General features: G+C 40.8%; 1 protein-coding gene across 2 annotated transcripts in view; it reads left to right on the top strand.

The window, feature by feature from the left end:
• The window catches only part of LOC106567659 (opioid-binding protein/cell adhesion molecule), a 474,446-nt gene that overhangs the window by 362,950 nt on the left and 84,080 nt on the right, over window positions 1-27,416 (top strand). For both annotated transcript variants that reach the window (XM_045693500.1, XM_045693499.1), the window contains one exon: window positions 21,114-21,239. In XM_045693500.1, coding sequence (XP_045549456.1) covers window positions 21,114-21,239 — 126 coding nt within the window. The remainder of the gene's footprint in view (window positions 1-21,113; window positions 21,240-27,416) is intronic.

Below are 27,416 nucleotides of genomic sequence, written 5' to 3'. Positions count from 1 at the left end.
AAGGATCATATCACCTCTGCCTTACCTGACACCCTAGACCCACTTCCATTTGCTTACCGCCCCAATAGATCCACAGACGATGCAATCGCCATCGCAGTGCACACTGCCCTATCCCATCTGGACAAGAGCAATACCTATGTAAGAATGCTGTTCATTGACTATAGCTCAGCCTTCAACACCATAGTACCCTCCAAGCTCATCATTAAGCTCGGGTCCCGCCCTGTGCAACTGAGTCCTGGACTTCCTGACGGGATGCCCCCAGTTGGTGAAGGTAGGAAACAACACCTCCACTTCGCTGATCCTCAACACATGGGCCCCACAAGGGTGCATGCTCAGCCCCCTCCTGTACTCCCTGTTCACCCATGACTGCGTGACCACTCACGCCTCCAACTCAATCATCAAGTTTGCAGATGACACAACAGTAGTAGGCCTGAATACCAACAATGACGAGACAGCCTACAGGGAGGAAGTGAGGGCCCTGGCGGAGTGGTACCAGGAAAATAACCTCTCCCTCAACAAAACTAAGGAGCTGATCGTGGACTTCATGAAACAGCAGAGGGAGCACGGCCCTATCCACATCGACGGGACCCGCAGTGGAGAAGATGGAAAGCTTCAAGTTCCTCGTTATACACATCACTGACAATCTGAAATGGTCCACCCACACAGACAGTGTGGTGAAGAAGGCGCAACAGCTCCTCTTCAACCTCACGAGGCTCAAGAAATTTGACTTGGCCCCTAAGACTCTCAAACTTTTACAGGATGCACAACTGAGATCATCCTGTCAAGCTGCATACGGCAACTGCACCGCCCTCAACCGCAGGGCTCTCCAGAGGATGGTGTGGTCAGCCCAACACATCACCAGAGGCACGCTGCCTGCCCTCCAGGACGCGCTTTCCCAAAAGCATCTTAAGGCTAAGTTCATCGTTAGAACCTTTGTAGGAGCATCGTTAAATCTCTGAGCTGTTTCCCAAAACCATCGTTATTAATGTTGCACTTGAAAAAAATCGTAATCTAACGCCTGCCTCAAACCACTCATAGAACAGCTAAGTGCCTTGTTAGATGCTTTTTTGCTTTCCCATGTCACTTTATACACAGAAGATCTCTGCTAAACATAGAATCACATGGTTTATCCGTCTCTGTGACCGCCGATGCCGATCATTTCTGAACGAAGTTGACTACAAATACAAAGTGTCCACTGTCTTTGCAATTGATACAATCAAGTGACGCATACAAAAAATGCTTAAAATGAAAACCGAGATGACTGCATTGAAATAAGCAGTAGGCTATAGGCATATTGTCACAAGTGTATAGAGAAGTAGGCAGGAGGCAGTCGCAGGTTTAGAACTACGAAATGTATTAAAGCACTATATATATATATATATATATAAAAGCGGGACGAAACCCAAAGTGCAAAATAATGAAGTACTCAGGAAATAGTAGGAGAGATTCCTCTCAGGAAATCAAGTAACATTTACAATGACCGACAAAGACCAATGACAGAGGGAGTATACAGTGGGGCAAAAAAGTATTTAGTCAGCCACCAATTGTGCAAGTTCTCCCACTTAAAAAGATGAGAGAGGCCTGTAATTTTCATCATAGGTACACGTCAACTATGACAGACAAAATGAGAGAAAAAAAATTCCAGAAAATCACATTGTAGGATTTTTTATGAATATATTTGCAAATTATGGTGGAAAATAAGTATTTGGTCACCTACAAACAAGCAAGATTTCTGGCTCTCACAGACCTGTAACTTCTTCTTTAAGAGGCTCCTCTGTCCTCCACTCGTTACCCGTATTAATGGCACCTGTTTGAACTTGTTATCAGTATAAAAGACACAACCTCAAACAGTCACACTCCAAACTCCACTATGGCTAAGACCAAAGAGCTGTCAAAGGACACCAGAAACAAAATTGTAGACCTGCACCAGGCTGGGAAGACTGAATCTGCAATAGGTAAGCAGCTTGGTTTGAAGAAATCAACTGTGGGAGCAATTATTAGGAAGTGGAAGACATACAAGACCACTGATAATCTCCCTCGATCTGGGGCTCCACGCAAGATCTCACCCCGTGGGGTCAAAATGATCACAAGAACGGTGAGCAAAAATCACAGAAGCACACGGGGGGACCTAGTGAATGACCTGCAGAGAGCTGGGACCAAAGTAACAAAGCCTACCATCAGTAACACACTACGTCGCCAGGGACTCAAATCCTGCAGTGCCAGACGTGTCCCCCTGCTTAAGCCAGTACATGTCCAGGCCCGTCGGAAGTTTGCTAGAGAGCATTTGGATGATCCAGAAGAGGATTGGGAGAATGTCATATGGTCAGATGAAACCAAAATATAACTTTTTGGTAAAAACTCAACTCGTCGTGTTTGGAGGACAAAGAATGCTGAGTTGCATCCAAAGAACACCATACCTACTGTGAAGCATGGGGGTGGAAACATCATGCTTTGGGGCTGTTTTTCTGCAAAGGGACCAGGACGACTGATCCGTGTAAAGGAACGAATGAATGGGGCCATGTATCGTGACGCGGGTTCAGCCTCTTCGCTGCTCGAATATACTCTAGGTTCTAGTGGTCCATCCAAACAAGGAATGGGTGTTGAGCAACCTCCAGCCAGTGCTGCCATGATTTCAGCACCTCCTTGACGGCCAGCAACTCACGATTCCCCAAGTCGTAATTGTGCTCCACGGGAGACATCTTCCGTGAGTAGAGGGTGCATGGATGGAGTTTAGGCGGCAACCCAGTGTGTTGGGAGAGAACAGCCCTACTCCAACCTCGAAGGCATCCACCTACACGATGAAGGGCAGAGACGGGTCAGGATGAGACAGAATAGGTGCATTCGTAAAACATTCCTTAAGGGCACGGAAGGCTTCGATGGCCTCCTCAGTCCAGCACAGCTGTCTAGGACCTCCTTTCAGAGAGGGGCCACCACTGTGCTGAAAACCCCAATTAAGCACCTGAAATTGTAGTCAAAACCTAGGAAGCACTGCACTGACTTTATGTTGGCGGGAACAGGCCACGACCGTACTGAACTGACCCTCTGCTCTTCCATCTCCATTCCCGTGGTGGATATTCGATAGCCCAGGAAGGAGACCGCCTGCTGGAAGAAAAGGCACTTCTCCGCTTTGGCGTACAGGTGATGCCCTATCAGCCTCTCCAAAATGGACCTGACATGAGAGACATATTGTTTGTGTGTAGTTAAGTACACCAAGATGTTGTCTATGTACACCACTACACAGCGACCCAACATGTCACTAAACACCTCGTTAATGACTGAAACAATGGCAGTCCCGAGGTGTTCCAGACACGAGTCGTGGTGTAGGAGCTTTGCTCCTATAGAGGGGTGGTCGGGATGTCCTGCTGCTTCCTGTTCTCTTGGGTTGGTCATGCTATTACAAGTGTAGAGAGGAGTAGGCAGGAGGTTTAGAACTACTGAATGTATTAAAGCACTATGTAAACTCAGCAAGAAAAGAAACGTCTTCTAACTGTCAACTGCGTTTATTTTCAGCAAACTTAACATGTGTAAATATTTGTATGAAAATAACAACAAGATTCAACAACTGAGACATAAACTGAACAAGTTCCACAGACATGTGACTAACAGAAATGTAATAATGTGTCCCTGAACAAAGGGGGGGTCAAAATCAAAAGTAACAGTCAGTATCTGGTGTGGCCACCAGCTGCATTAAGTACCGCAGTGCATCTCCTCCCAATGTTAGAGGAAGTATATATACAGTGATAGAGTGAGGATTGGAACCAGGTGTGTGTAATGATGACGAGACAAGTCCAGGGTTGATGAGTGAAGGGCGTTTGCAAGCAGCAGGTTCGGCAGCAGCTAGAAGGCCAGCGACGCCGAACTGGACAGGAGGGGGAGTCAAAGCGAAGGCTGGTGTGACACCTATTTCAATCATATTGAAATACATTTCATTTTCAATCAATTCAGTTCTATTTTGCTACCTGTAGGTTACTGTCTGTAATTCGTCTCAATATATTTTCATGATGTGGAGACTAACATGTGCGCAATGATGTGCCAAATCTGAGATTTAGTTAATTTTTATTGGGTAAGCATTAGAATAAGACGCCTCAATATTTCCAGCCATAGGTGGTAATATCTCTCTAGGATCTGATCCGTCATCAGTATTGTGAAATCATTTGAATGCAAAGGTAAGATTTGAATGGAGAAAGCTGATCCGACAGCATTGCTCCCTTTCCTTTGATCCTGTCAGTATTGACACATGCTCCAACAACGCACTTAGCGACCGTTCTCTCTGCATGGTGTATTTGGAAACACACATTATATCTTCGGCTATAGTAGGAAAGATCATTAAAGCACTCGTGAGCCTAAGTTCCATCGCTATTGGGAAACCGAGCCCTGGACATTTACAGCATTCGGTGTCAAATTAAGGCCAAGAAGATCATTAAGGACCTCAGTCACCGAGCCACAGACTGATCACTTGACTACTGTCCGACACACGGGGACAGTACAGGTGCATCAGAGCCAAGACCGAGAGACTAACCGTCTACCAGTTGAAGCACACTCACTCACATAAAACGCACACACAAGCTATCACACACACAACTCATACTCACAAACACACGCACATACACACTCACACGCACGCACAGCCAATGCTACTGTCCCATGTTATAAAGACATTAAACCACTGGACACTTCCTATTTCACACTGTGTATTTAAATTCTGTATTCTCGCCATAGTTGATTGTAATACTTCTACTACTGTACACTGCATTTTAGTTACACGTTTTATACACACCACATATTTATTTATATACTGGATTCTTGACATAGCTCACTCTAATATATCTACTACTGTACATAATATTCTTAGTATATCTTGTGTAAATTCATCTGGTGAACATACAGTGCATTCGGAAAGTATTCAGACCCCTTCACTTTTCCCACATTTTGTTACGTTACAGCCTTATTCTAAAATGGATTACATCGTTCTTTTCCCCTCATCAATCTACACACAATACCACATAATGACAAAGCATAAAAAAAGATGATGCTCGATCGGGTTCAAGTCCGGACACTGGCTGGGCCACTCAAGGACATTTAGAAACTTGTCACAAAGCCACTCCTGTGTTGTCTTGGCTGTGTGCTTAGGGTCGTTGTCCTGTTGGAAAGTGAACCGTCGCCCCAGTCTGAGGTCCTGAGCGCTCTGGAGCAGGTTCTCATAGAGAATCTCTCTGTACTTTGCTTTTCTTTCCCTTGATCCTGACTACTCTCCCAGTCCCTGCTGCTGAAAAACATCCCCACAGCATGATGCTTCCACCACCATGCTTCACCATAGGGATGGTGCCAGATTTCCTCCAGACATGACGGTTGGCATTCAGGCCAAAGAGTTCAATCTGGTATCTGAATGCATAGATTGCATTTGGATTACTGTTACAGTGCTATTTGGGTTGTTAATTTAATTCATTCTGAAGTGTCTTGATTTCTTTATATTTTTTTTAAGAATTATTATTATTTGTGTACTTGATTGAGATTTTACTGCATCGTTAGGAGCTAGTAACATAAGCATTTTGCTGCACCCACTATAACATCTGCCAAACGGTGTATGCAACCAATAAACTGTTCAAACATCAAACAAAAATAATTTTCTGCATTTTCAATTTCTGCATTTCCATACATTTCTGCATTTCATTCACTCATTTTATATAATTTCCACACTGTACCACATTTGTTGTCTTTGTATCCCTCTATTTTGTGAAAAAGTCACTTTTCAGTTATCAGAATAATTACTCTCCTTTATGACCATGCATTTTAAATGGATTCAATGGCAGTTCTTATTGTGCCCATTTCTAGGGTGCTTTAGGCATCAGTAATGCCTTGCAGGCAAGGTTCACCCAAAGCTCTTGGTAGCAAATTAGCATTTTAACTGTTTGCAGTCTATTACTGCTGGTAAGAACGAATGATTGACATAATTTTGATATTACATTTACCCCTATGATGTGTATGAGCACACAGGTGTGATCAATTTACAGTGGTCCCTGCAGCGAACACTCAAACTGGTATGATTAGAATACTTCATAGAACGACTAGTTAGGATTGATGCAACAGTTAGGGTTTGAGATGGCCATACAGTTTTTTTAACAGAAACATTTTGCAGAAACACAGTCTTTATGTCCTCAATGTGAGCAGTTTATTTTTGGATGCAATGTTCAGACTTTCAAAGAAGTAGCAACACTATAACAATTCTCACCCAAATTGGAAAATGCAGGCTACATTAGTCCTATCGCTGACTGAGAAACGGTGAGCTAACATAAGCGGACATATTTAGCTAACTCTCGGCTGACAGAAACCATAATATGAATTAGCTAATAGCAATTATTATTTACAATTCACATCACAGGCTCACCAGTGTTCAAAATAATTGAGTAAAACACCTACTAAAAGTTGAAAGTAATCCGACGGTTGGTAGAGTTTGTGCACGGCGCCATGTTTGTTTTTCCACGTCAACCAAAGATAAAAAGAGGTGACAAGATGAGTTGGGTCTGTTTGCAATATGCATGTTGAAGGGGGTGTGTCATCTACCATAATTCACTTCCCATCATTCACTTCTGGAAGTTTACTCGAAAGACAAGTCCCTTCACCTCATTTTCATCCCTTCACCTCATTTTGTTATAACTTGTTTGGTCTGTCAGATGTTTAAGCGACACCCAGAATGCTTTGTTTAATGTCAACAAAATGGCTCCACACACAGCTGGCAATTAGCTTAGCATTAGCTCATCATAATCAGTACAACCTTCACAAAATGATTTTACACACATCATATGTGTCCATTACAATCTATGCAAGAATCAGAATCCATGATTTGTCACCAGCACTTGAAAATGTGAATAAAACCGTAAATAAATAAATTATTACTGCACAAACAATTTTCTGATAATGATTTATTGATACAAATGGCGAGTGCTGGCAGTCACTCACTTAACCTCTGGAACTCACATTCAGTGTTGTTGTGTGTGTACTGTATGTAGCTAGTGGTCTAAGCTGTAGCATTAGCAATGTCTTTCAAAAGGAGACAACTCACAAATGTGGACATTTTGGAGATTTTTGTAAATTCTAACAATGAGTCTGAGTATGACAGTGAGGAATCAGATTCTGACAGTGACAGTTAGGTGCTGCCCCATCCTTGTGGCCAAGAATCTGAGGACCCCTTGCCCGCCAAGAATCTGAGTCCCAGGGCCCTCTGAAGATGCTGGTGTTGATGACGGCCGACCAACACTGGGTGAAGTACAGGTCTGCGGTATCTGGAAGTCCGTCAGCCATTTCACCCCTCCTGGTCCTGCTGTTGGCTTTGAGTCCCAGTCTGGAGGGCAAAGCCCCTTGCCATCTCCCTCTGAGGCAGAGTGCTTCAAGTTGTTTCTGATAGAGGAGCTGGTGGGAGACAGTGGAGGAGACCAATCGCTATGCCTTGGAGATACAGGAGAAGAGAGAGCCAGGAGTGAGGGGGAAGCTCACTAAATGGATGACAACCACAATTAGTGAAATGTAAACCTTCCTGGTGACAGTCCTTCTCATGGGAATAGTGAAGATGAACTGTCTAAGGGAATAATGGAGCACGGATCCTATGTTTGCAACTCCCTTATTTGCTACTCTCTTTTCCCAAGACTGCTTCCTAGTTATGTTGCGATGCCTACATTTCGTCAACAATGCTACTGCCAACCTAAATGACCCGTTACACAAAATAAGAAATGTTCTTACAAGCCTGACATCGACATTTTGTTGTACATTTTTGCTATACAAGGACCTATGCTTTGATGAGTCCCTGATTTTATGGAAGGGTAGGCTGGCGTTCCGTCAATATATTCCCTCAAAAAAAACACAGGTTTGGGGTCAAGTTCTTTGTCATGTGCGACATGAAGTCAGGATTTGTCCAGGACATTATAGTCTACACAAGGTCCACCACTAACATCAACATTATGAGGGGCTTGGGTTGTCCAGGTCTGTGGTGATGACCATGCTGGCTCTTCAGCTTGGGAAGGGCCACGCTTGTATGTGGACAATTGGTACAGAGATCCCACACTCTTCCAGCATCTGCTCTCCAACAACATAGGGTCCTGTAGCACAGTCCGGTTGAACAGGAAGGGGATGCCGGCATTCGTAAGCAGTAAGATGCAGAGGGGGGAGGTGGAGTTCAAGGAGAACAATCAACAGCTGGCAGTAAAGTGGCATGACAATCGAGAAAGGGAATGCCTTCAACTGAAATGTGTCTTCCACATTTAACCCAACACCTCTGAATCAGAGAGGTGAGGTGGGCTGCCTTAATCGACATCCACGTCTTCGGCGCCCGGGGTACAGTGGGTTAACTGCCTTGTTCAGGGGCAGAACGACAGATTTCTACATTGTCAGCTCTGGGATTCGATCCAGCAACATTTCGGTTACTGGCCCAACAGAAGTCCATTCACTCCACTGTCCATACAGCAAATATGTCGGCCACAGGGAAGGTGAACCACCTGACGGGAGAGAGAAAGACCAAACCAGACTTTGCACTTGACTATAACCTCAAAATGGTGGCAGTGGGTAAGGCGGACATGATAAACAGATTTGTGGAATGGCATAAGATATTTCTCCATCTGATTGACACTGCTGTCCTCAATGGCCACATGGTTCATTGCCAGCTAACAGGTGAGATGATTACTGAATACGTTTTGTTTGTAAATTGACATACAGTTCACATTCTGTACAAGTCACATACAGTTCAATTATGTAATTATATTGACAATATCTCACCCACCTACCCACTCACTCATCATCATCTCCACTCCCTCATCATCCCCACTCCCTCCCCCTTTCCCCCAGGTGATTACCTACCAAAAGTACAGAGAGAACATCATGAGAGAGCTACTGGAGGAGCACCACACCACTCGGCATCCATCCGCTGGGGGCCGTCCTGCTGCAAACAATACCCTCAGAAGTCCCTCAAACTGCTGCTCAAGACAGTCGCACAAGGAGGCACTGAAAAGTCTGCATGTCCGATACCAGGAGAAGGAAGCAGAGAAGACTGACAAAGTACATGTGTTTAGCTTGTGACAACCTCCTGTGTGTTGCGCAATGCTTTGGGGAGTACCATACTCTGAAGCACTATTGAGCAGATCTGCAGAAATTACTGACCAACTGACTTGACAGGTGACCTGCCATGATATTATGCCTTTAGGGGTGGGGGCTGGGAATGCAGGTGTTGTTCAATCATTACATTAATATTGAAATGTGGGTTATGCATATTAATAAGTGGTTAGTGTTTTATTGCAGTGTTTTGGTTTTTGTTTCTGCTGTTTAACCACTACCAATACTTCAATAAAATAGACAACCATTACATATAGGCCTATGTCTTTTCTTGCTGTTTTGTGTGTGTTCAAACAGTATGTTGCTAGCATACAAAAGCTGGCAATGAAAGATGTTCAGTTCCAGTTATGATGCTGGCAAATAATGTTCAATACTTTTTGTGTGTGTGATTTCTGAAAGTACAGAATACAGAGGGATTATTAGTAATTAGAATAAAATATCAGGATATAGCAAGAAAACAATATTACAATGAAGTAACATAATAACACTGCTATAAAAATAATAAGTTGCATTGATGAAATCACAATTATGAATGATATAAGAAACAGTAACTGAAGAGCTCCACAAAGGCTTCACAAGGGGGCAGGGCAGAGCAGAGCTATGCAGACAGGCCAAATGAATACACAGGCCATGGTCATGATAATGCCAGGGCAGCTTCAAAGGATACAACACAAGCTAATATTTCTCTAATGCCATTAGCATTGTTTTACATAATTAATAGACAAATGTAGTTAGCTACATAAGCACAATTGAGTATAACACCATGAAGGTAATGAAATTCGTACCTTGCATGTCTGCGGCTATAAAGGGATACAAACAGAATACATTATGCTCCATACATACAGTGCATTCGAAAAGTATTCAGACCCCTTCCCCTTTCTATTTTGTTACGTTACAACCTTATTCTAATATTGATTAAATATTTATTTTTCATCGATCTACACACAATACCCCGTAATGACAAAGTGAAATCAGATTTTTAGAAATGTTTGCACATTTATAAAAAAACAAAAACAGAAATACCTTCTTTCTATAAGTATTCAGACCCTTTGCTATGAGACTCGAAATTGAGCTCAGGTGCATGCTGTTTGCATTGATCATCCTTGAGATGTTTCTACAACTTGATTGGAGTCCACCTGTGGTAAATTCAATTGATTGGACGTAATTTGGAAAGGCACACACCTGTCGATATAAGGTCCCACAGTTGACAGTCCATGTCAGAGCAAAAACCAAGCCATGAGGTCGAAGGAATTGCCCGTAAAGCTCAGAGACAGGATTTTGTCGAGGCACAGATCTGGGGAAAGGTACCAAAAAATGTATGCAGCATTGAAAGTCCCCAAGAACACAGTTGCCTCCATCATTCTTAAATGGAAGGAGTTTGGAACCACCAAGACTTTTCCTAGAGCTGTCCGACCAGCCAAACTGAGCAATCGGTGGAGAAGGGCCTTGGTCAGGGAGGTGACCAAGAACGTGATGGTCACTGACAGAGCTCCAGAGTTCCTCTGTGGAGATGAGAGAACCTCCCAGAAGGACAACCATCTCTGCAGCACTCCACCAATCAGGCCTTTATACATTTGCTAAAAAAAAAAATCTAAAACATGTTTTTGCTTTGTCATTAGGGGGTATTGTGTGTAGATTGATGAGGAATTTAAAAAAAAATCTATATTAGAATAAATCTGTACCATAAGAAAATGTGTAAAAAGTCAAGGGGTCTGAATATTTTCCGAATGCACTGTACATACTGTGTACTACAGTAGAAACTACATAACATAATATGCAGAAACTATTATGATAACGCAATAAGGCACTTAACTCTGGACATGTATGCGTTCCTATCAAAGTATCATTAGTAAGGAAAACAACAATGAAGGCAATGCAGGCACCAGACAGAAAATGCAACGGGGAAAAGTTTGTGCATTTTTCTGTTCTGACTGGAGATGTGCAAATGTCTGCAAACCTGACCTGGGAAATCAAAGGTGGAGTGCTTGGGCTCTCATCGAAGAGAGAAATTTATCTGGGTAATCTAGCTAGTCCTCGCCTTACATGAGCATAGCATGCATTCAAATGTAAATTTTTGCCACAGTGAAATGGGCTACTTCTATGTGAATTAATGAGGAGGCAGAACACACCTCATTTAAAACTATTGTTTGAAAATAACACTGTGATGAAAAATTATTTGAAATTGACAAGTTAAAACATAGCTTAAAGATAATTAACAGGCAACGTGCCTTGGTATATTTGGAACACTTAACAAACCAAACATTGAAATACCATTATGTAAGGTAAAATAAAAATCTAAACCGGTCCGTGTATCAATACTGGTATATAGTCAAATATGGTTTACCACCAAGCGTTAGGTATAAGGAACACGAGGGGAGACAGAGAGCTGGTTTCAAGTGCAGGGCGCAGCAGGTGTTTATTGCAAAGGACCACAGGAGGAGGCAGGTAGCTGGGTCCAGGGGCAGGCAGAAAGTCATACACAGGGGGTTCAAAAGGGCAACAGTACAGGCAGGGAAAAGGCTAGCAAACGTAGTCCGGGAGATCAGGCAATGGGTAGATAATAGAAAATTCGATAGGCTAAAGTACAGGCAGGGAATAGGCAAAAGGCGTCATTAGTGAGGAAGGCAAAAACTATCATACACGGGAGGAGTAAATCAGGGGAAAAACAGGGCTCTGAAAGACGTGTGTCACAAAACAAACAATACCTCACAGTGATGGGGTGCAAAGAACTGAACTAAATAGTGTGTGATAATGCCATACAAGTGTGTGAACAGGTGATTAGAATTCAGGTGATTGGGATCTGGAGAGTGAGCTGCGTTCAGGGGATCTACGTGTTCGAGGGTGTGAGTTGGAAGCAGACGTTAAACTAGGTACTTTGATGTCCAAACTTGTCTATTATTGGTTTAGAATTGGTCCGGTCCATACCAACTAAATTTGGTCTTGTTTGTGGTGGAGCTCATTAAAATAATGTAGAATAATTTGTAGAATAATACCCAAACATGCAAAGGAGGATATTACATGTTCCTACATTTGTGTAGCTATTTATAATACATCACCATGAAGAGAATGACATTGATATCCATAATTATACATTTCTGTGTATTACATATCAGGGACCCATGATGAAATTCCATTACCGCAATTATTGCCATAATATATACCACCTCCCAGAAGGGCGCATGGGGAGTGGGAGGGCAAAGGGGCAGGTGGGAGGGCACATGTAGACCCCTATCTGTGCACGTGTCTGCATATACAGTGCCTTCAGAAAGTATTCAAACCCCTTGACTTTTTCCACATTTTGTTGTGTTACAGCCTGAATTGAACATTTATTAAATTGAGATTTTGTGTCACTGATCTACACACAATACCCCATAATTTCAGTGGAACTTTGTTTGTAGATTTGTTTTTTAAATTAATAAAAAATTCAAAGCTGAAAGGTCTTGAATCAATAACTATTCAACCCCTTTGTTATGGCAAGCCTAAATAAGTTCAGGAGTAAAAATGTCCTTAACAAATCTCATAATAAATTGCATGGACTCATTCTGTGTTAAATTATAGTGGTTAACATGCTTTTTGAATGACTAACCGATCTCTGTACCCCAGACCATACCTGTAATCAATCGAGAAGTGAATTTCAAGCACAGATTCAACCACAAAGACCAGGGAGGTTTTTCAATGCCTCGCAAAGAAGGGCACCGATTGGTACAGTAGATGTGTAAAAATAAAAAAAGCAAATGCTGAATATCCCTTCGAGCATGGTGAAGTTATTAACTACTATTACTTTGGATTGTGTATAAATACACCCAGTCGCTACAAAGATAGAGGTGTCCTTCCTAACTCAGTTGCTGGAGAGGAAGGAAACTGCTCAGGGATTTCAGCGTGAGGCCAATGGTGATTTGAAAACAATTACAGAGTATAATGGTTGTGATATTAGTTTTTTGGGGGGATAAAAATAAACGGAATACAGCTATAAGCGTAAGCCATACCTTTGTGATTCAATCAAATCAATCAATCAAATGTATTTATAAAGCCCTTTTTACATCAGCCGATGTCACAAAGTGCCATACAGAAACCCAGCCTAAAACCCCAAACAGCAAGCAATGCAGATGTGGAAGCATGGTGGCTAGGAAAATCTCCCTAAAAAGGCAGGAATCTAGGAAGAAACCTAGAGAGGAACCAGGCTCTGAGTGGTGGCCAGTCCTCTTCTGGTTGTGCCAGGTTGAGATTATAACAGTACATGGCCACGATGTTCAAAAGTTCATGGATGACCAGCAGGGTCAAATAATAATAATTCCATTTGACTTTCATGCAACATCATTATTTGGACTGGAGCCTAGAACACAGGCATGCTACTGTATGAGTTCCAGTCCCTGGAGCAGAGCTGCCTTTGAATTGAAGAGCTTGGAAGTTTAAAGGCAGGTGTCACCCTATTCCCTCCCACCAACCAGCAGGATATCGGCCTAGTTTTTCCTCCCGTCAATGCTCAAGCAGCCCCAAGCCCAAGTGTTTTATGATGCTTCCCAGACTCAAATATTTGGAGATGATACTGCTCTATGACTCTGGGTGCTTCCCTGAATTGAAAATGAGTACATACTTAGTTTATGAGTACATATGAGTACATACTTATATGTTGGTGAGACCCTAGAAGTTGTCTCTGATGTTTTTGGGGACTAGGTGTACAGGTAGTAAGGTTGGAAAATCTTTAGTAATCCGTTTGACATTTTTGCTGCATTTTGTATTGGTTATAAATGAACATCAACTATAGATTTGGAGAACATAGCTTTAACAATGCCTTTGACGTGTGGGCAGATGTCAATGGATGAGAATTTCCAAAAGTACATTGTCATGATTTCTAAGGTAAAAGATTACATTAATGTCAGATACAAATTATATAGTAATTAAATCAAAATGTGGATTTTGAGTCTATTATAGGTTGCACATCCGCTGTAAAAAGTAGTCAAAGGTTGCAGAGACATACAAACACACGCATGCACGCACATAAAAAAACATACACACACATTTTGCTCTGCTGGGTTTTCTGAGGAAACAATGTGGCCATGTATTTCATACTCCTCTATTTCTTAGTGTAAAGTATTTGACCTCTTCAGAATTTCCTCTGCTGTTTGGCTCTTTAGAGCATCCTGCTATAAAACCTGAGATTTCTGAATCGTCGCTGCCAAACTTGAGAATCCAGCTACGTTTTGCTTCCAAAATTATTTTACACTACAGTTTCTACCTATAGTTTTGTCCTACTTACGAGCCCATTCCCAACAGTGCAGAGTTAAAAAGTGAGACAAATATTTGCTAAATGAAAAAGAAAATAGAAAAATAATAATAACACTATATACAAGGAGAACCAGTACTGAGTCAATGTGCAGGGGTACAAGGTAGTTGAGGTAATTGAAGTAATACAGTATGTACAATCAGGATATACTTGTATAATAAACAGAGTAGCAGCAGCGTATGTGAAGTGTGAAAGTGTGTCTATGTGTAAGTGTGTGTGTGGCATCAATATGCATGCATGTGGGTTTGTGTGTGTGTTGTGTGGGAGAGTCAGTTAAGATAAATAAATAAATAATAAAGGGGGTCAATGTAAATTTTCCGGGTAGCAATTTGATAAAATGTTCAGCAGTCTTATGGCTTTGTCGTAGAAGCTGTTCAGGTGCCTTTTGGTCACAGATTTGGCGCTTGCCGTGTGGTAGCAGAGAGAACAGTATATGAATTGGGTGGCAAAAGTCTTTGACAATTTCTAGCTAATGATACATTACAGTTGAAGTCGGAAGTTTACATACACCTTTCATCAGACCAGAGAACATTTCTCCAAAAAGTACGATCTTTGTCACCATGAGCAGTTGCAAACCGTAGTCTTGCTTTTTTATGGCGGTTTTGGAGCAGTGGCTTCTTCCTTGCTGAGCTGCCTTTCAGGTTATGTCGACATAGGACTTGTTTTACTGTGGATATAGATACGTTTGTACCGGTTTCCTCCAGCATCTTCACAAGGTCCTTTGCCGTTGTTCTGGGATTGATTTGCACTTTTCGCACCAAAGTACCCTCATCTCTAGGAAACAGAACACATCTCCTTCCTGAGCGGTATGACGGTTGCGTGGTCCCATGGTGTTTATACTTGCGTACTATTGTTTGTACAGAGGAACGTGGTACCTTCAGGCGTTTGGAAATTGCTCCCAAGGATGAACCAGACTTGTGGAGGTCTACATTTTCTTTCTGAGGTCTTGGCTGATTTCTTTGGATTTTCCCATGATGTCAAGCAAAGAGGCACTGAGTTTGAAGGTAGGCCTTGAAATACATCCACAGGTACACCTCCAATTGACTCAAATTATGTCAAGTAGCCTAACAGAAGCTTCTAAAGCCATGACATCATTTTCTGGAATTTTCCAAGCTGTTTAAAGGCACAGTCAACTTAGTATATGTAAACTTCTGACCACTGGAATTGTGATACAGTGAATTAGAAGTGAAATAATCTGTCTGTAAACAATTGTTGGAAAAATTACTTTTGTCATGCACAAAGTAGATGTCCTAACCGACTTGCCAAAAATATAGTTTGTTTAACAAGAAATGTGTGGAGTGGTTAAAAAACGAGTTTTGATGACTCCAACCTAAGTGCATGTAAACTTCCCACTTCAACTGTATGTAACTTTTTCCATTTGGAGCATACATATAAGAACAGAAAATTGAAAAGCTCCATCGTGAAATAAACACTCTAAAGAGATCTTCCAACATCCACAGACCTTGATTATCAGCTCCCTCCCTCGTTGTGCTGACATGAACAGAGTGACGCATTTCCTGGGGTCTTGATTTCTGACTACCATCAGGGCACTGCAACTGAGCATGTTTTAATCTCTGGCAACCGCCATTATCAAGCTAGATGACTTTGGTAGAGGTTTGAGCAGGACTTATTTAGTCATTGGCTCCAGCCCGCACCTGCAGGTTTTCATACCGCACCTGCCCACACCCGCTGGGCGCTACTGAAAGAACTGGTCCCAAACCCAACCGCAGTCCTGTAATGTTATTTTATGCGTATGTGACTCAGCCTACTTGTCCCAGCAATTTTGGGACAAGTAAGCCTACTCTATTTAATTGAGACCATACGCACACCTGATCCCGCACGTATGGCTACTAAACTTGAAGCAGCAATAATGATGAAAGCGGACACTTGCACTTTCTCTTGAGCTACGTTTTGTATATAGGATATAGCCTATCTTTTATGAGGATGATTTGCAGGCAGAGACCTAAATACAGTGCCTTCAGAAGGTTTTCATACCCCTTGACTTAATCCACATTTTGTTGTGTTACAGCCTACATTCAAAATGGATTCATTTGATTTTTGTCTCTCCCATCTACACACAATACCCAATAATGCCAAAGTGAAAACGTATTTGTAGATTTTTTTTCAAATGTATTGAAATTGAAATACTGAAATCCATTTACATAACTATTCACACCCTAGAGCCAATACACATTAGAATCACCTTTGGGTAAGTCTTTAAAAGCTTTGCACACCTGGATTGCACAATATTTTCCCAAGACTTCAAGCTCTGTTAAATTGGTTTTGATAATTGCTAGACAATCAAGACTTGAATCTTGTCATAGATTTTCAAGCAGATTTAAGTCAAAAGTGTAACTCGGCGACTCGGGAACATTCACTGCCTCTTGGTTAGCAACTCTAGTGTAGATTTGGCCTTGTGATTTAGGTTATTGCCTGCTGAAAGATGAATTCATCTCCCAGTGTCTGGTGGAAAGCACACTGAACCAGGTTTTTTTCTCTAAGATTTTGCCTGTGCTTAGATCCATTCCATTTATTTTTTTATCCTGAAAACTCCCCAGTCCTTAACGATTAGAGGGATACCCATAACATGATGCAGTCACCACTATACTTGGAAATATGGACAGTGGTACTCAGTAATGTGTTGTATTGGATTTTCCCCAAACATAACACTTTCTATTCAGGACAAAAAGTGAATTGATTTGCCACATTCTTTGCAGTATTGCTTTAGTGCCTTGTTTTGGAATATTTTTATTCTGTACAGGCGTCCTTCTTTTCATTAGGTTAGTATTGTGGAGTAACTACCATATTGATGATGCATCCTCGGTTTTTTTCCTATCACAGCTATTAACTGTTTTAAAGTCACCAATGGCCTCATGGTAAAATCCCTGAGGGGTTTCCTTCCTCTCCGAAAACTGAGTATCTTTATAGTGACTGGGTGTATTGTTACACCATCCAAAGTGTAAATAATAACTTCACCATGCTCAATGGGATATTCATTGTCATATTTAATTGAATTGGAAAGATAAATGCTATGTGTTTCTCCGCCCATGCATAGGCATCCTACACTATTTAATTGAGGCCACACATACAGTATACTAGGCGCACTTGATCTCTCATGACCAACTAGGAGAGGAGAGGTAGGCTACCTAACTTGAAGCAGCGAATCTTGAGTGTGTGTGAATAATGCGACAAAGTTGTGCTTTTAATACAATAGGTACGCCTAGGCTAACTCACACAAAGCATAAAGACAACCGTTTCCAAATAATCTGCGGGATGACAAAATATATTTTCAGCCCAATGTTGTCTGTCTTACTACCCGCTCCCAACCGCAGCATGAAAAATACTGACACAATGATCTCAACCCTCTAGACTATGGTCAACTGTTCCTTCACAGACTCTCCAGCCCATTCATCTCAACAGGAGACTTGGAGGGCCGAGATGTGTAGACTCTGCTCCCTGCTTTTCATCAGCCAGTTAGTCGGGTCAGGTCTCCTCGCTCTGAAGTCACACTGAGGGAAACTAGACTGCCAAAGGTTAAGACCCGCTGAGGGAGTTGCAGTGCAGTTTAGCATGTCCCTTCGCTTTACAACAAAATGTCAGATTCCTTGGTTGAGGTGTTATACCTGTTTTGAAAGCACTGGACTGCTGTTGCGACTGTTGACCGGCTAAGGTTAATAGAGGGTTGGAGATGGTTTATAATGTACATATGGCATTATTGATGTGATAAGAACCAGTGATGGCTGATTAAGGTATCTGTAACTAAAATCAGGCTCTGATATGTACATGTTGTGTTGACCACCTTCAGATGCTTACTTTGCAAACGGCTGAGTTCAACAAAACGGATATTTCCAGCTAGTGAAATCAAAAGTATATTTCATAGGGCACCAAATTCTTAAGTGAAATTGGCCTTACTTAAAGAAGAACTACCCTGAACTAAAATATAAACGCAACATGCAACAATTTCAAATACTTTACTGAGTTACAGTTCATGTAAGGAAATCAGTCAATTTAAATACATTCATTAGGCATTAATCTATGGATTTGACATGACTGGGAATACAGATATACATCTGTTTGTCACAGATACCTTAAAAAAAGGTAGGGGCATGGATCAGAAAACCAGTCAGTAGCTTGCCTCATGCAGCGCGACACATCTCCTTTACATAGAGTTGATCAGACTGTTGATTGTTGCCTATGGAATGTTGTCCCACTCCTCTTCAATGGCTGTGTGAAGTTTCTGGATATTGGCGGGAACTGGAAAACGCTGTTGTACACGTCGATCCAGAGCATCACAGACATGCTCAATGGGTGACATGTCTGGTCAGTATACCGGCCATGGAAGAACTGGGACATTTTCAGCTTCCAGGAATTGTGTACAGATCCTTGTGACATGGGACCGTGCATTATCATGATCAAACATCAGGTGATGGCGGTGGGTGAATGGCAAGACAATGGGTCTCAGGATCTCGTCATGTCATTCAAATTGCCATCGAGAAAATGCAACTGTGATAGTTGTCTGTAGTTTATGCCTGCCCATACCATAATCCCACCGCCACCATGGGGCACTCTGTTCACAATAATGACATCAGAGATCAACTCACCAACACGACGACATACATGCTGTCTGCCATCTGCGGTACAGTTGAAATCAGGATTCATCCGTGAAGAGCACACTTGTCCAGCGTGCCAGTGGCCATCGAAGATGAGCATTTACCCACTGAAGATGGTTACGACGCCGAACTGCAGTCAGGGCAAGACACTGGTGAGAACGACAAGCACGCAGATGAGCTTCCCTGATACAGTTTCTGACAGTTTTATCAGAAATTCTTCAGTTGTGCAAACCCACAGTTTCATTAGCTGTCTGGTGGCTGGTCTTGGACAATCCCGCAGATGAAAAAGCCAGATGAGGAGGTCCTGGGCTGGCGTGGTTACACTTGGTCTGCGGTTGTGAGGCCAGTTAGACGTACTGCCAAATTCTCTAAAACAATGTTGGAGGTGGCTTATGGTAGAGAACTGCACATTAATTATCTGGCAACAGCTCTGGTGGACATTCCTGTAGTCAGCATGCCAATTTAACACTCCCTCAAAACTTGAGACATCTGTGGCATTGTGTTGTGTGACATAAATGCACATTTTAGAGTGACCTTTTTTTTGTCCCCAGCACAAGGTGCACCTGTTTAGTGATCATGCTGTTTAATCAGCTTCTTGATATAACACACCTGTCAGGTGGATGGATTATATTGGCAAAGGAGTAATTCTCACTAACAGCGATGATTTGTGCACAAATGTTTTGAGAAATAAGCTTTTTGTTTATCTTTTATTTCAACTCATGAAACATGGGACCAACACTTACATGTTGCATTTATATTTTTGCTCAGTATACTTTCAGTAATTTACTTTTATTTTCTTCATTGATTTGTAACGGAACGTCTCATCAAAATCAAATGAAATAAAATTGTATTGGTCACATACACATGGTTAGCAGATGTTATTGCAAGTGTAGCGAAATGCTTGTACTTCTAGATCCGACAGTGCAGCAATATCTAACAAGTAATATCTAACAATTCCTTAATAAATACCCAATACACACAAATCTAAGTAAAGGAATGGAATAAGAATATATAAATATATGAATGAACAATGGCAGAGCGGCATAGGCGAAGATGCAATAGATAGTATAGAATACAGTATATACATATGAGATGAGTAATGCAGGATATGTAAACATTATTAAAGTTGCATTATTAAAGTGACTAGTGTTCCATTCATTAAAGTGGCCAATGATTTCAAGTCTGTATGTAGGCAACAGCCTCTCTGTGCTAGTGATGGCTGTTTAACAGTCTGATGGCCTTGAGCTAGAAACTGTTTTTCAGTCTCTCGGTCCTAGCTTTGATGCACCTGTACTGACCTCGCCTTCTGGATGGTAGCGGGGTGAACAGGCAGTGGTTTTGGTGGTTGTTGTCCTTGATTATCTTTTTGGCCTTCCTGTGACTCCGGGTGGTGTAGGGCAGGTAGTTTGCCCCCGGTGATGTGTCTGGAGAGCCCTGCGGTTGTGGGCAGTGCAGTTGCCATACCTGGCGGTGATACAGCCCGACAGGATGCTCTCAATTGTGCATCTGTAAAAGTTTGTGAGGGTTTTAGGTGACAAGCCAAATCTGTAAGGATTGGAGAAAGCTATTATGTGGCATTTAAAAGTAGGTTAGGAACTGTCCCCTAAATGAGCCAGAAATGAACATTAGAAACGCATAATAATTAGAGCATTAGATCCAAAGGTCAATGAGATGTAGGAGAGCAAACCACTCACCCCATGGTCCCCAGTCACTGGTTACCTACCTATCTGCCTTTCCTATCCACTATAATAACCATTATTAGCTACACTGGATGTGACAATTGCAACATGTAAGTCCAGGTTCAAGTTTGAGTTTTATTACACCCACATAGCAGTCAATGCAAACTGAAATCCAACATTCAAATGGCATATGCCTATCTAAAGTATATATTTATACATTGATATATGATACAGTGTCTCATGAGAATGTGCAATGTTCTACATGGTAATGACCATAAATTAGTTGTAAGCTTACCTCATGGTTTTGATGGTTTGAATTGTGATGGCTGAGATGAGGTCAACATTTTTCTAACAAAAGTACTGTACATATATTCTTACTAAATGTATAATTGAATGATTGAATTAAATTATAATTGAAAGTACTTTTTTCTCCACTTTCCTTAGTACCTGCAAAGATCACAAACATATCGACGGACATCACAGTGAACGAGGGCAGCAACATTACTCTAATGTGTCTTGCCATTGGACGACCAGAACCCAACATCATATGGAAGCATCGCTCGGCAAAAGGTAAGACAGGGCCTCAACCAATACTAACTCTGCAAACCTTTGAGGTGGGTCGTTCTTGAATTGCAGTGGCATTTGGGCATGTCATTTTTTATCAAATTAACAGAATTTTTCTATTCTAAATCAACTGATATGGCAGCTTAATGACTTTCAATAATTTTTAAGCAGTAGGCTAGGAGTAGTAACATCAATGATGGTTACACCAATGACACATTTTAAGTAATTGAGGATGTCCTTATATGGAGGCCACAGATGCTCAAATCTAAGGTAATTGAAATTTTATAAATTAACCCTGGGCCAGTGTGTATATGGTTCCACACTTTTTAGTGTTAAAGAGGAATTGACACAGATTTAGCACCATCAAATGTAATGAAATTTTGTGACGAGGTCATATGCACATGTTCATGTTTTCATTATTCATAGAATGTTTGGAAATTAAGTAGTCGGTGTTTGTGAAAATTCTATAGTAAAGAATGAGCAAGTGGCCATGCGTTTGGGCAATTAATAGACACTGCAGTAAATAAAAGCAAATAAAACGTGTCCGTCTTGTCCAGGTCGGACTCTACACAGACCCGGTGCTCCATTACCAATCACAACTAGAGTAGACCTGTTATGCAAAAACACCATGCCATATAGCCTATGCCATTCACATTGATGTTGCACTACTGGACTGTGCTCACAGGCAGCAGAACAATGCAACTTGGTTTAGATAATTATTTAGAAAGCACTAGCCAAAGTCACAAAAGAAACCTGAATGGTTTTCTTCAAATATATAAATACCACGTCTTACTTTTGGGGACTTTAAATTGAATCCAACAACCAAGAAGTAGGCTATTTATCCATCAATTGCCTATGCACAACAACAACAACAACAACATTAGCCTGAGCCAGATTAGCTCAAATCTAGCAAAGGGGACGGTAGCTAAACCCTCAAATTTTTCAGCGTGCAGTTGCCAGTCTAAATTGCACTAGGAATACAATGACGAATAGTTCCCTGCTCGGCCTGCAGCAGCCTGCCCCAATCCCATAATAACCAACGTTTTAACAAGTGATGTGATTTATAGCTGGCCTGCCTGCTCATTTCATCGATGCCAAACACATTTGGACAACTATGAGATATGCTAACAGTCGTTCAAGTTTGAGTAGATGAGTAGCTATTTTATTAGTGAATGAGTCACATTTCTTGGTAGCTAACCAAATGACTGCAATCCCAGTAGCTGTAGCCACCGAAGCTGGAAAAAGTTTTGCAGAAGAAGTCTGACACTCACCCACTTCCAGGCGATGACATGACATCCTTCCAGCAGCTAGCTAGCTACAGTACAAGGCTCTGTGTCATTTTAGGTTCCAGCTAGCTTAATGATTGAGCTATCAAGTCATACACTGTAGCTAGGTTGCTTAATAAGCAGACCTGCATAAAGAGTAAATAGATATGTGTGCCTTAGCCACATACTACATAGTTGGATTGATTGTGTTGAGATTCCCAATAACTGCCCTTTTCATCCGTTTTTGTCCAACATATTGGGTGAGTGAAACTGAAACAGTTTGTCGCCAGGATGACTGGAGGCAACAAATCGAATCAAATTGTATTTGTCACAATACCTTACAGTGAAATGCTTACTTACAAGCCCTTAACCAACAATGCAGTTTTAAGAAATACCAACAACAACATAAAATAATATAAATAACAAATAATTAAAGAGATAAATAACAATAGCGGGGCTATATACAGGGGTTACCGGTACAGAGTCAATATGCGGGGGCATCGGTTCGAGGGAATTGATGTAATATGTACATGTGAGTAGAGTTATTAAAGTGACTATGCATAGATAATAACAGAGAGTAGCAGCAGTGTAGAAGAGGGTCGGGTGGGGGGGGGGGGGCAATGCAAATAGTCTGGGTAGCCATTTTATTAGCTGTTCAGGAGTCTTATGCTTGGGGGTAGAAATTGTTTAGAAGTCTCTTGGACCTAGACTTAGTGCTCTGGTACCGCTTGCCATGCGGTAGCAGAGAGAACAGTCTATGACTAGGGTGGCTGGAGTCTTTGACAATTTTTCGGGCATTCCTCTGACACTGCCTGTTATACAGTAAGGGAAAAAAGTATTTGATCCCCTGCTGATTTTGTACGTTTGCCCACTGACAAAGAAATTATCAGTCTAGAATTTTAATGGTAGGTTTATTTGAACAGTGAGAGACAGAATAACAACAACAAAAAATCCAGAAAAACGCATGTCAAAAATGTTATAAATTGATTTGCATTTTAATGAGGGAAATAAGTAGGTTGAAAATGGAGAGGTTGAAAATGTCAGTTAAGTCACTTGCCAAATGATGTACTAACTGTGATTTACTGCCTGATAGCAATATTCATTAGACAACCTATTTTATTTAACCTTTATATAACTAGGCAAGTCAGTTAAGAACAAATTCTCATTTCCAATGACGACCTACCTAGCAATCTATTGGATAATCGTATTAATCATTCATTGACTATACATGCATGCAATTTGACCAACAATACCTTACTTTTATTTTTTAATTTATTTAACCTTTATTTAACCAGGAAGGGCTCATTGAGATTTAAAATCTCTTTTTCAAGAGCGTCCTGGCCATGATAGGCAGCTCCAAGTCATTACAAAAATTACAGACAAACAACATGAAAAACTACAATTAATCTAGTAAAAACAATAGAATTAACAAAGAATATAACAAAATCAAAAACAGCAAATTAAAAACATTGACATGTCAGGGAATCAGTCTCAAGATCATTCATCAGTGATTTAAAAATACCAATCGGGACAAGTTCTTCCAGTTTAAAAGTATTTTGTAAGGCATTCCAAGACGATGGCGCAGAGTACATAAAAGCCCTTTTACCAAATTCAGTTCGGACATTTGGAACAGTTAGCAGGATAAAGTCCCGCAAACGAAGAGAGTACCCACCACATTTCTGAACAATAAAAATGCCCAAATAAAAAGCTAGTAAACCCAAAATGGCTTTGTAAATAAAAGTATACCAGTGACTGAGCCTACGAGTGACTAGAGAAGGCCAGCCAACCCTGGTATACAAAGTGCAGTGGTGCGTAAGGGTTTTGCAATTTAAAATAAATCTCAAAGTGCCATGGTAAAGGGTGTCAATTGATCTCAAACACTGAGCGGAAGCATTCATTTATAAAATATCCCCATAGTCTAGTAAAGGCATAAATGTAGCTGATACTAGCCTCCTTCTGGCTTCAAAAGAAAAACAAGCCTTATTCCTAAAATAAAATCCTAATTTCAGCTTCAATTTTTTTGTAAGTTGTTGAATATGCATTTTAAAAGAGAGGCCATCATCAATCAAAATTCCAAGATATTTATATGAGGTTACAACCTCAATCTCCTTGCCCTGACAGGTAGTAATAGGTGAAAGGTTCAGAGGTCTATTTCTTGCTTTAGAAAACACCAGTAGTTTGGTTTTGTCAGTATTGAGGATAAGCTTCAATTCTGACAAGGTATGTTGAACAGTATTAAAAGCAGTTTGCAAGTTCTGGAAATCTTTTGTAAGAGATGAAGCACAACAGTAAATAACAGTATCATCAGCATAAAAATTAAGTTGTGCATTTTGGACATTTTTGTCTAAATTATTTATATAAATAGTGAATAAGAGAGGACCAAGTACAGAGCCTTGGGGCACACCATTTAAGACAGACAATTTAACAGACCTAAGCCCATCAAATTGAGTGCACTGAGTTCTATCAGACAGATAGTTAACAAACCATGCAACTGCATGCTCTGAAAGACCTACACTCGACAATCTCTGCCTTAGTATAGCATGATCAACTGTATCAAAAGCCTTAGAGAGATCAATAAAAAGTGAGACACAATGCTGTTTTTGTCAAGAGCTTCAGTGATATAATTTAAAACCTTCATGACTGCTGTAATTGTGCTATGCTTCTTCCTGAAACCCGATTGGTACATTGATAAAATAGAGTTAGTAAATAAAAACTATTTTAGCTGTTCACTCACAAGGGTTTCAAGTATTTTCACCAGGGGTGACAGCTTTGAGATTGGCCTATAATTATTTAAAAGAGTTGGATCTCCCCCTTTTAAAAGTGGCAGGACAAATGCTGATTTCCAGATCTTTGGAATTTCATTACATTCCAGGGTTAGATTAAACAGATATGTAAGTGGTTCAGCTATGAAATCAGCTGCCAGATTTAAAAAGCAGGGATCCAAAAGATCAGGACCTGCAGGCTTTCTCTGATCTAAGGTTTTCAGGGCTTTATGTACCACCTGCACTGAGAATGGCAAAAAGCTAAAAGTTTGACCAGCTCTCACTGGTTCATCCACACAGGGTTGTACAGAGACAGAGGACACTGAATCAAACAGCCTACCAGATGATACAAAGTGCTCATTGAAACAATTCAGCATTTCAGTTTTGTCATATATAGCAACAGAGTCCTTCAATACACATGACGGTAATTCATTAACATTACTGTTACCAGACATAGACTTTATAGCCTTCCAAAACTTTCTAGGGTCATTCAGGTTATCAGTGGTAACAGACATAAAATATTCAGACTTGGCCTTCCTAAGAAGAAAAGGACACTTGTTTCATAACTGCCTAAAAACAAGCCAATCAGCATCAGAACACGGTTTCCTTGCTTTAGCCCAGGCTAGATTACGGTCGTGAACAATGCAAGAAAACTCAGACGAAAACCATGGATTATCCCTCCATTTAACCCTGAACCTGTGGAATGGAGCATGTCTGTTTACTATTTGGAGAAAACCGTCATGAAAGAATTTCCAGGCAGTTTCCACATCAGGGATAAGCTCAATCTTGCTCCAGTCAAAATAAAACAACTCATGAAAGAAAGCCTGCTCAATGAAACACTTCAGATTTCTCTTACGAATAAAATGCGGGTTAGACTTAGAAATCTTAGTATTTCTAATAGCAACAACAGCACAATGGTCACTTAAATCATTACAAAAAACACCAACCGCAGAATATTTATGAGGAACATTTGTCAATATCAAATCAATCAGGGTAGATTTATCTGGGCATTTTAGATTTGCGCGAGTGGGTGAGTTAATCAACTGGGTAAGATTCATAGAATTACAAAACATTTTTAAATCATCAGACACCGGCATTAACCAACACCAGTTGAGATCACCAATCAAAATAATTTCACTGTAAAGAAGTTTAGACATGAAAGAAAGAAAATGCATCACCGAGAGCACAGGGGAGTCTATAACAGCCAATCACAGTTATAGAAAGATCCTTTGAAACCTCAATATTCAAAGCAAGAAATTCCAACTGTTTACAAATAGTTTCAGACTTTGCCACACTTACAGGGAATTTCGTTTTTACATATATAGCCACACCCCCATCTTTCTTAAAACCTGTTGGGGATCTTATCCCGGTATAGGGATTCATTGTCAAGAGACCATGGCGGGAAATTCAAAACTGCAAGAATCTAATAATTTCAATTTCTCAAACAATCAACTATTTCTCACAATTTGAAAGATAAACATCTCCTACATCCAACCACATTGTCCGATTTCAAAGAGGCTTTACGGTGAAAGCATAAAGTTAGGTTATGTTAGGAGAGTACATTGAAAATAGCTGTGTGTAATGTTTTGTCAATTCAAAGACAGGCGTCACCAAAAGCGGATAACCAGCTAGAATTATGCACTAACCTTCGACAATCTTCCTCAGATGACACTCCTAAGACATTATGTTATACAATACATGCATTTTTTGTTCCATCAAGTTCATATTTATATCCAAAAACAGCATTTTACAGTAGCGGTGAAATTCAGATTTTTTTTTTCTCTCAAATGCTTCCGGTGAACAACGTTACAAATTACAAAATTACTATTCGAAAACATTGGTAAATTATAATATTGTCATTCAAATATTCATAGTTTAACATTTTGTAAATGCTACTGCATTGCCAGATTTCAAAATAACTTTACTGGGAAATCACAATTTGCAATAAACCGGGTGCTGTGCTAAGAACAATAGGCTAGGCTATACAGGTTAGCACCTGTAACCATGTAATATCAAAATTACTATTGTCAATAATCCCTTACCTTTGATTATCTTCATCCATTGGCACTTCCAGGAATCCCATGTCCACAACAAATGTGGTTTCTTTCAACAAAGTTCATAATTGATGTCCAAATAACTCCAAGTTGTTAGCGCTT

The sequence above is a fragment of the Salmo salar genome, chromosome ssa13, assembly GCF_905237065.1.
Source record: "Salmo salar chromosome ssa13, Ssal_v3.1, whole genome shotgun sequence".
NCBI lineage: Eukaryota > Metazoa > Chordata > Actinopteri > Salmoniformes > Salmonidae > Salmo > Salmo salar.
Note: the sequence above shows the minus strand (reverse complement) of the source record. Positions and strands in the feature narration are given on the sequence as shown.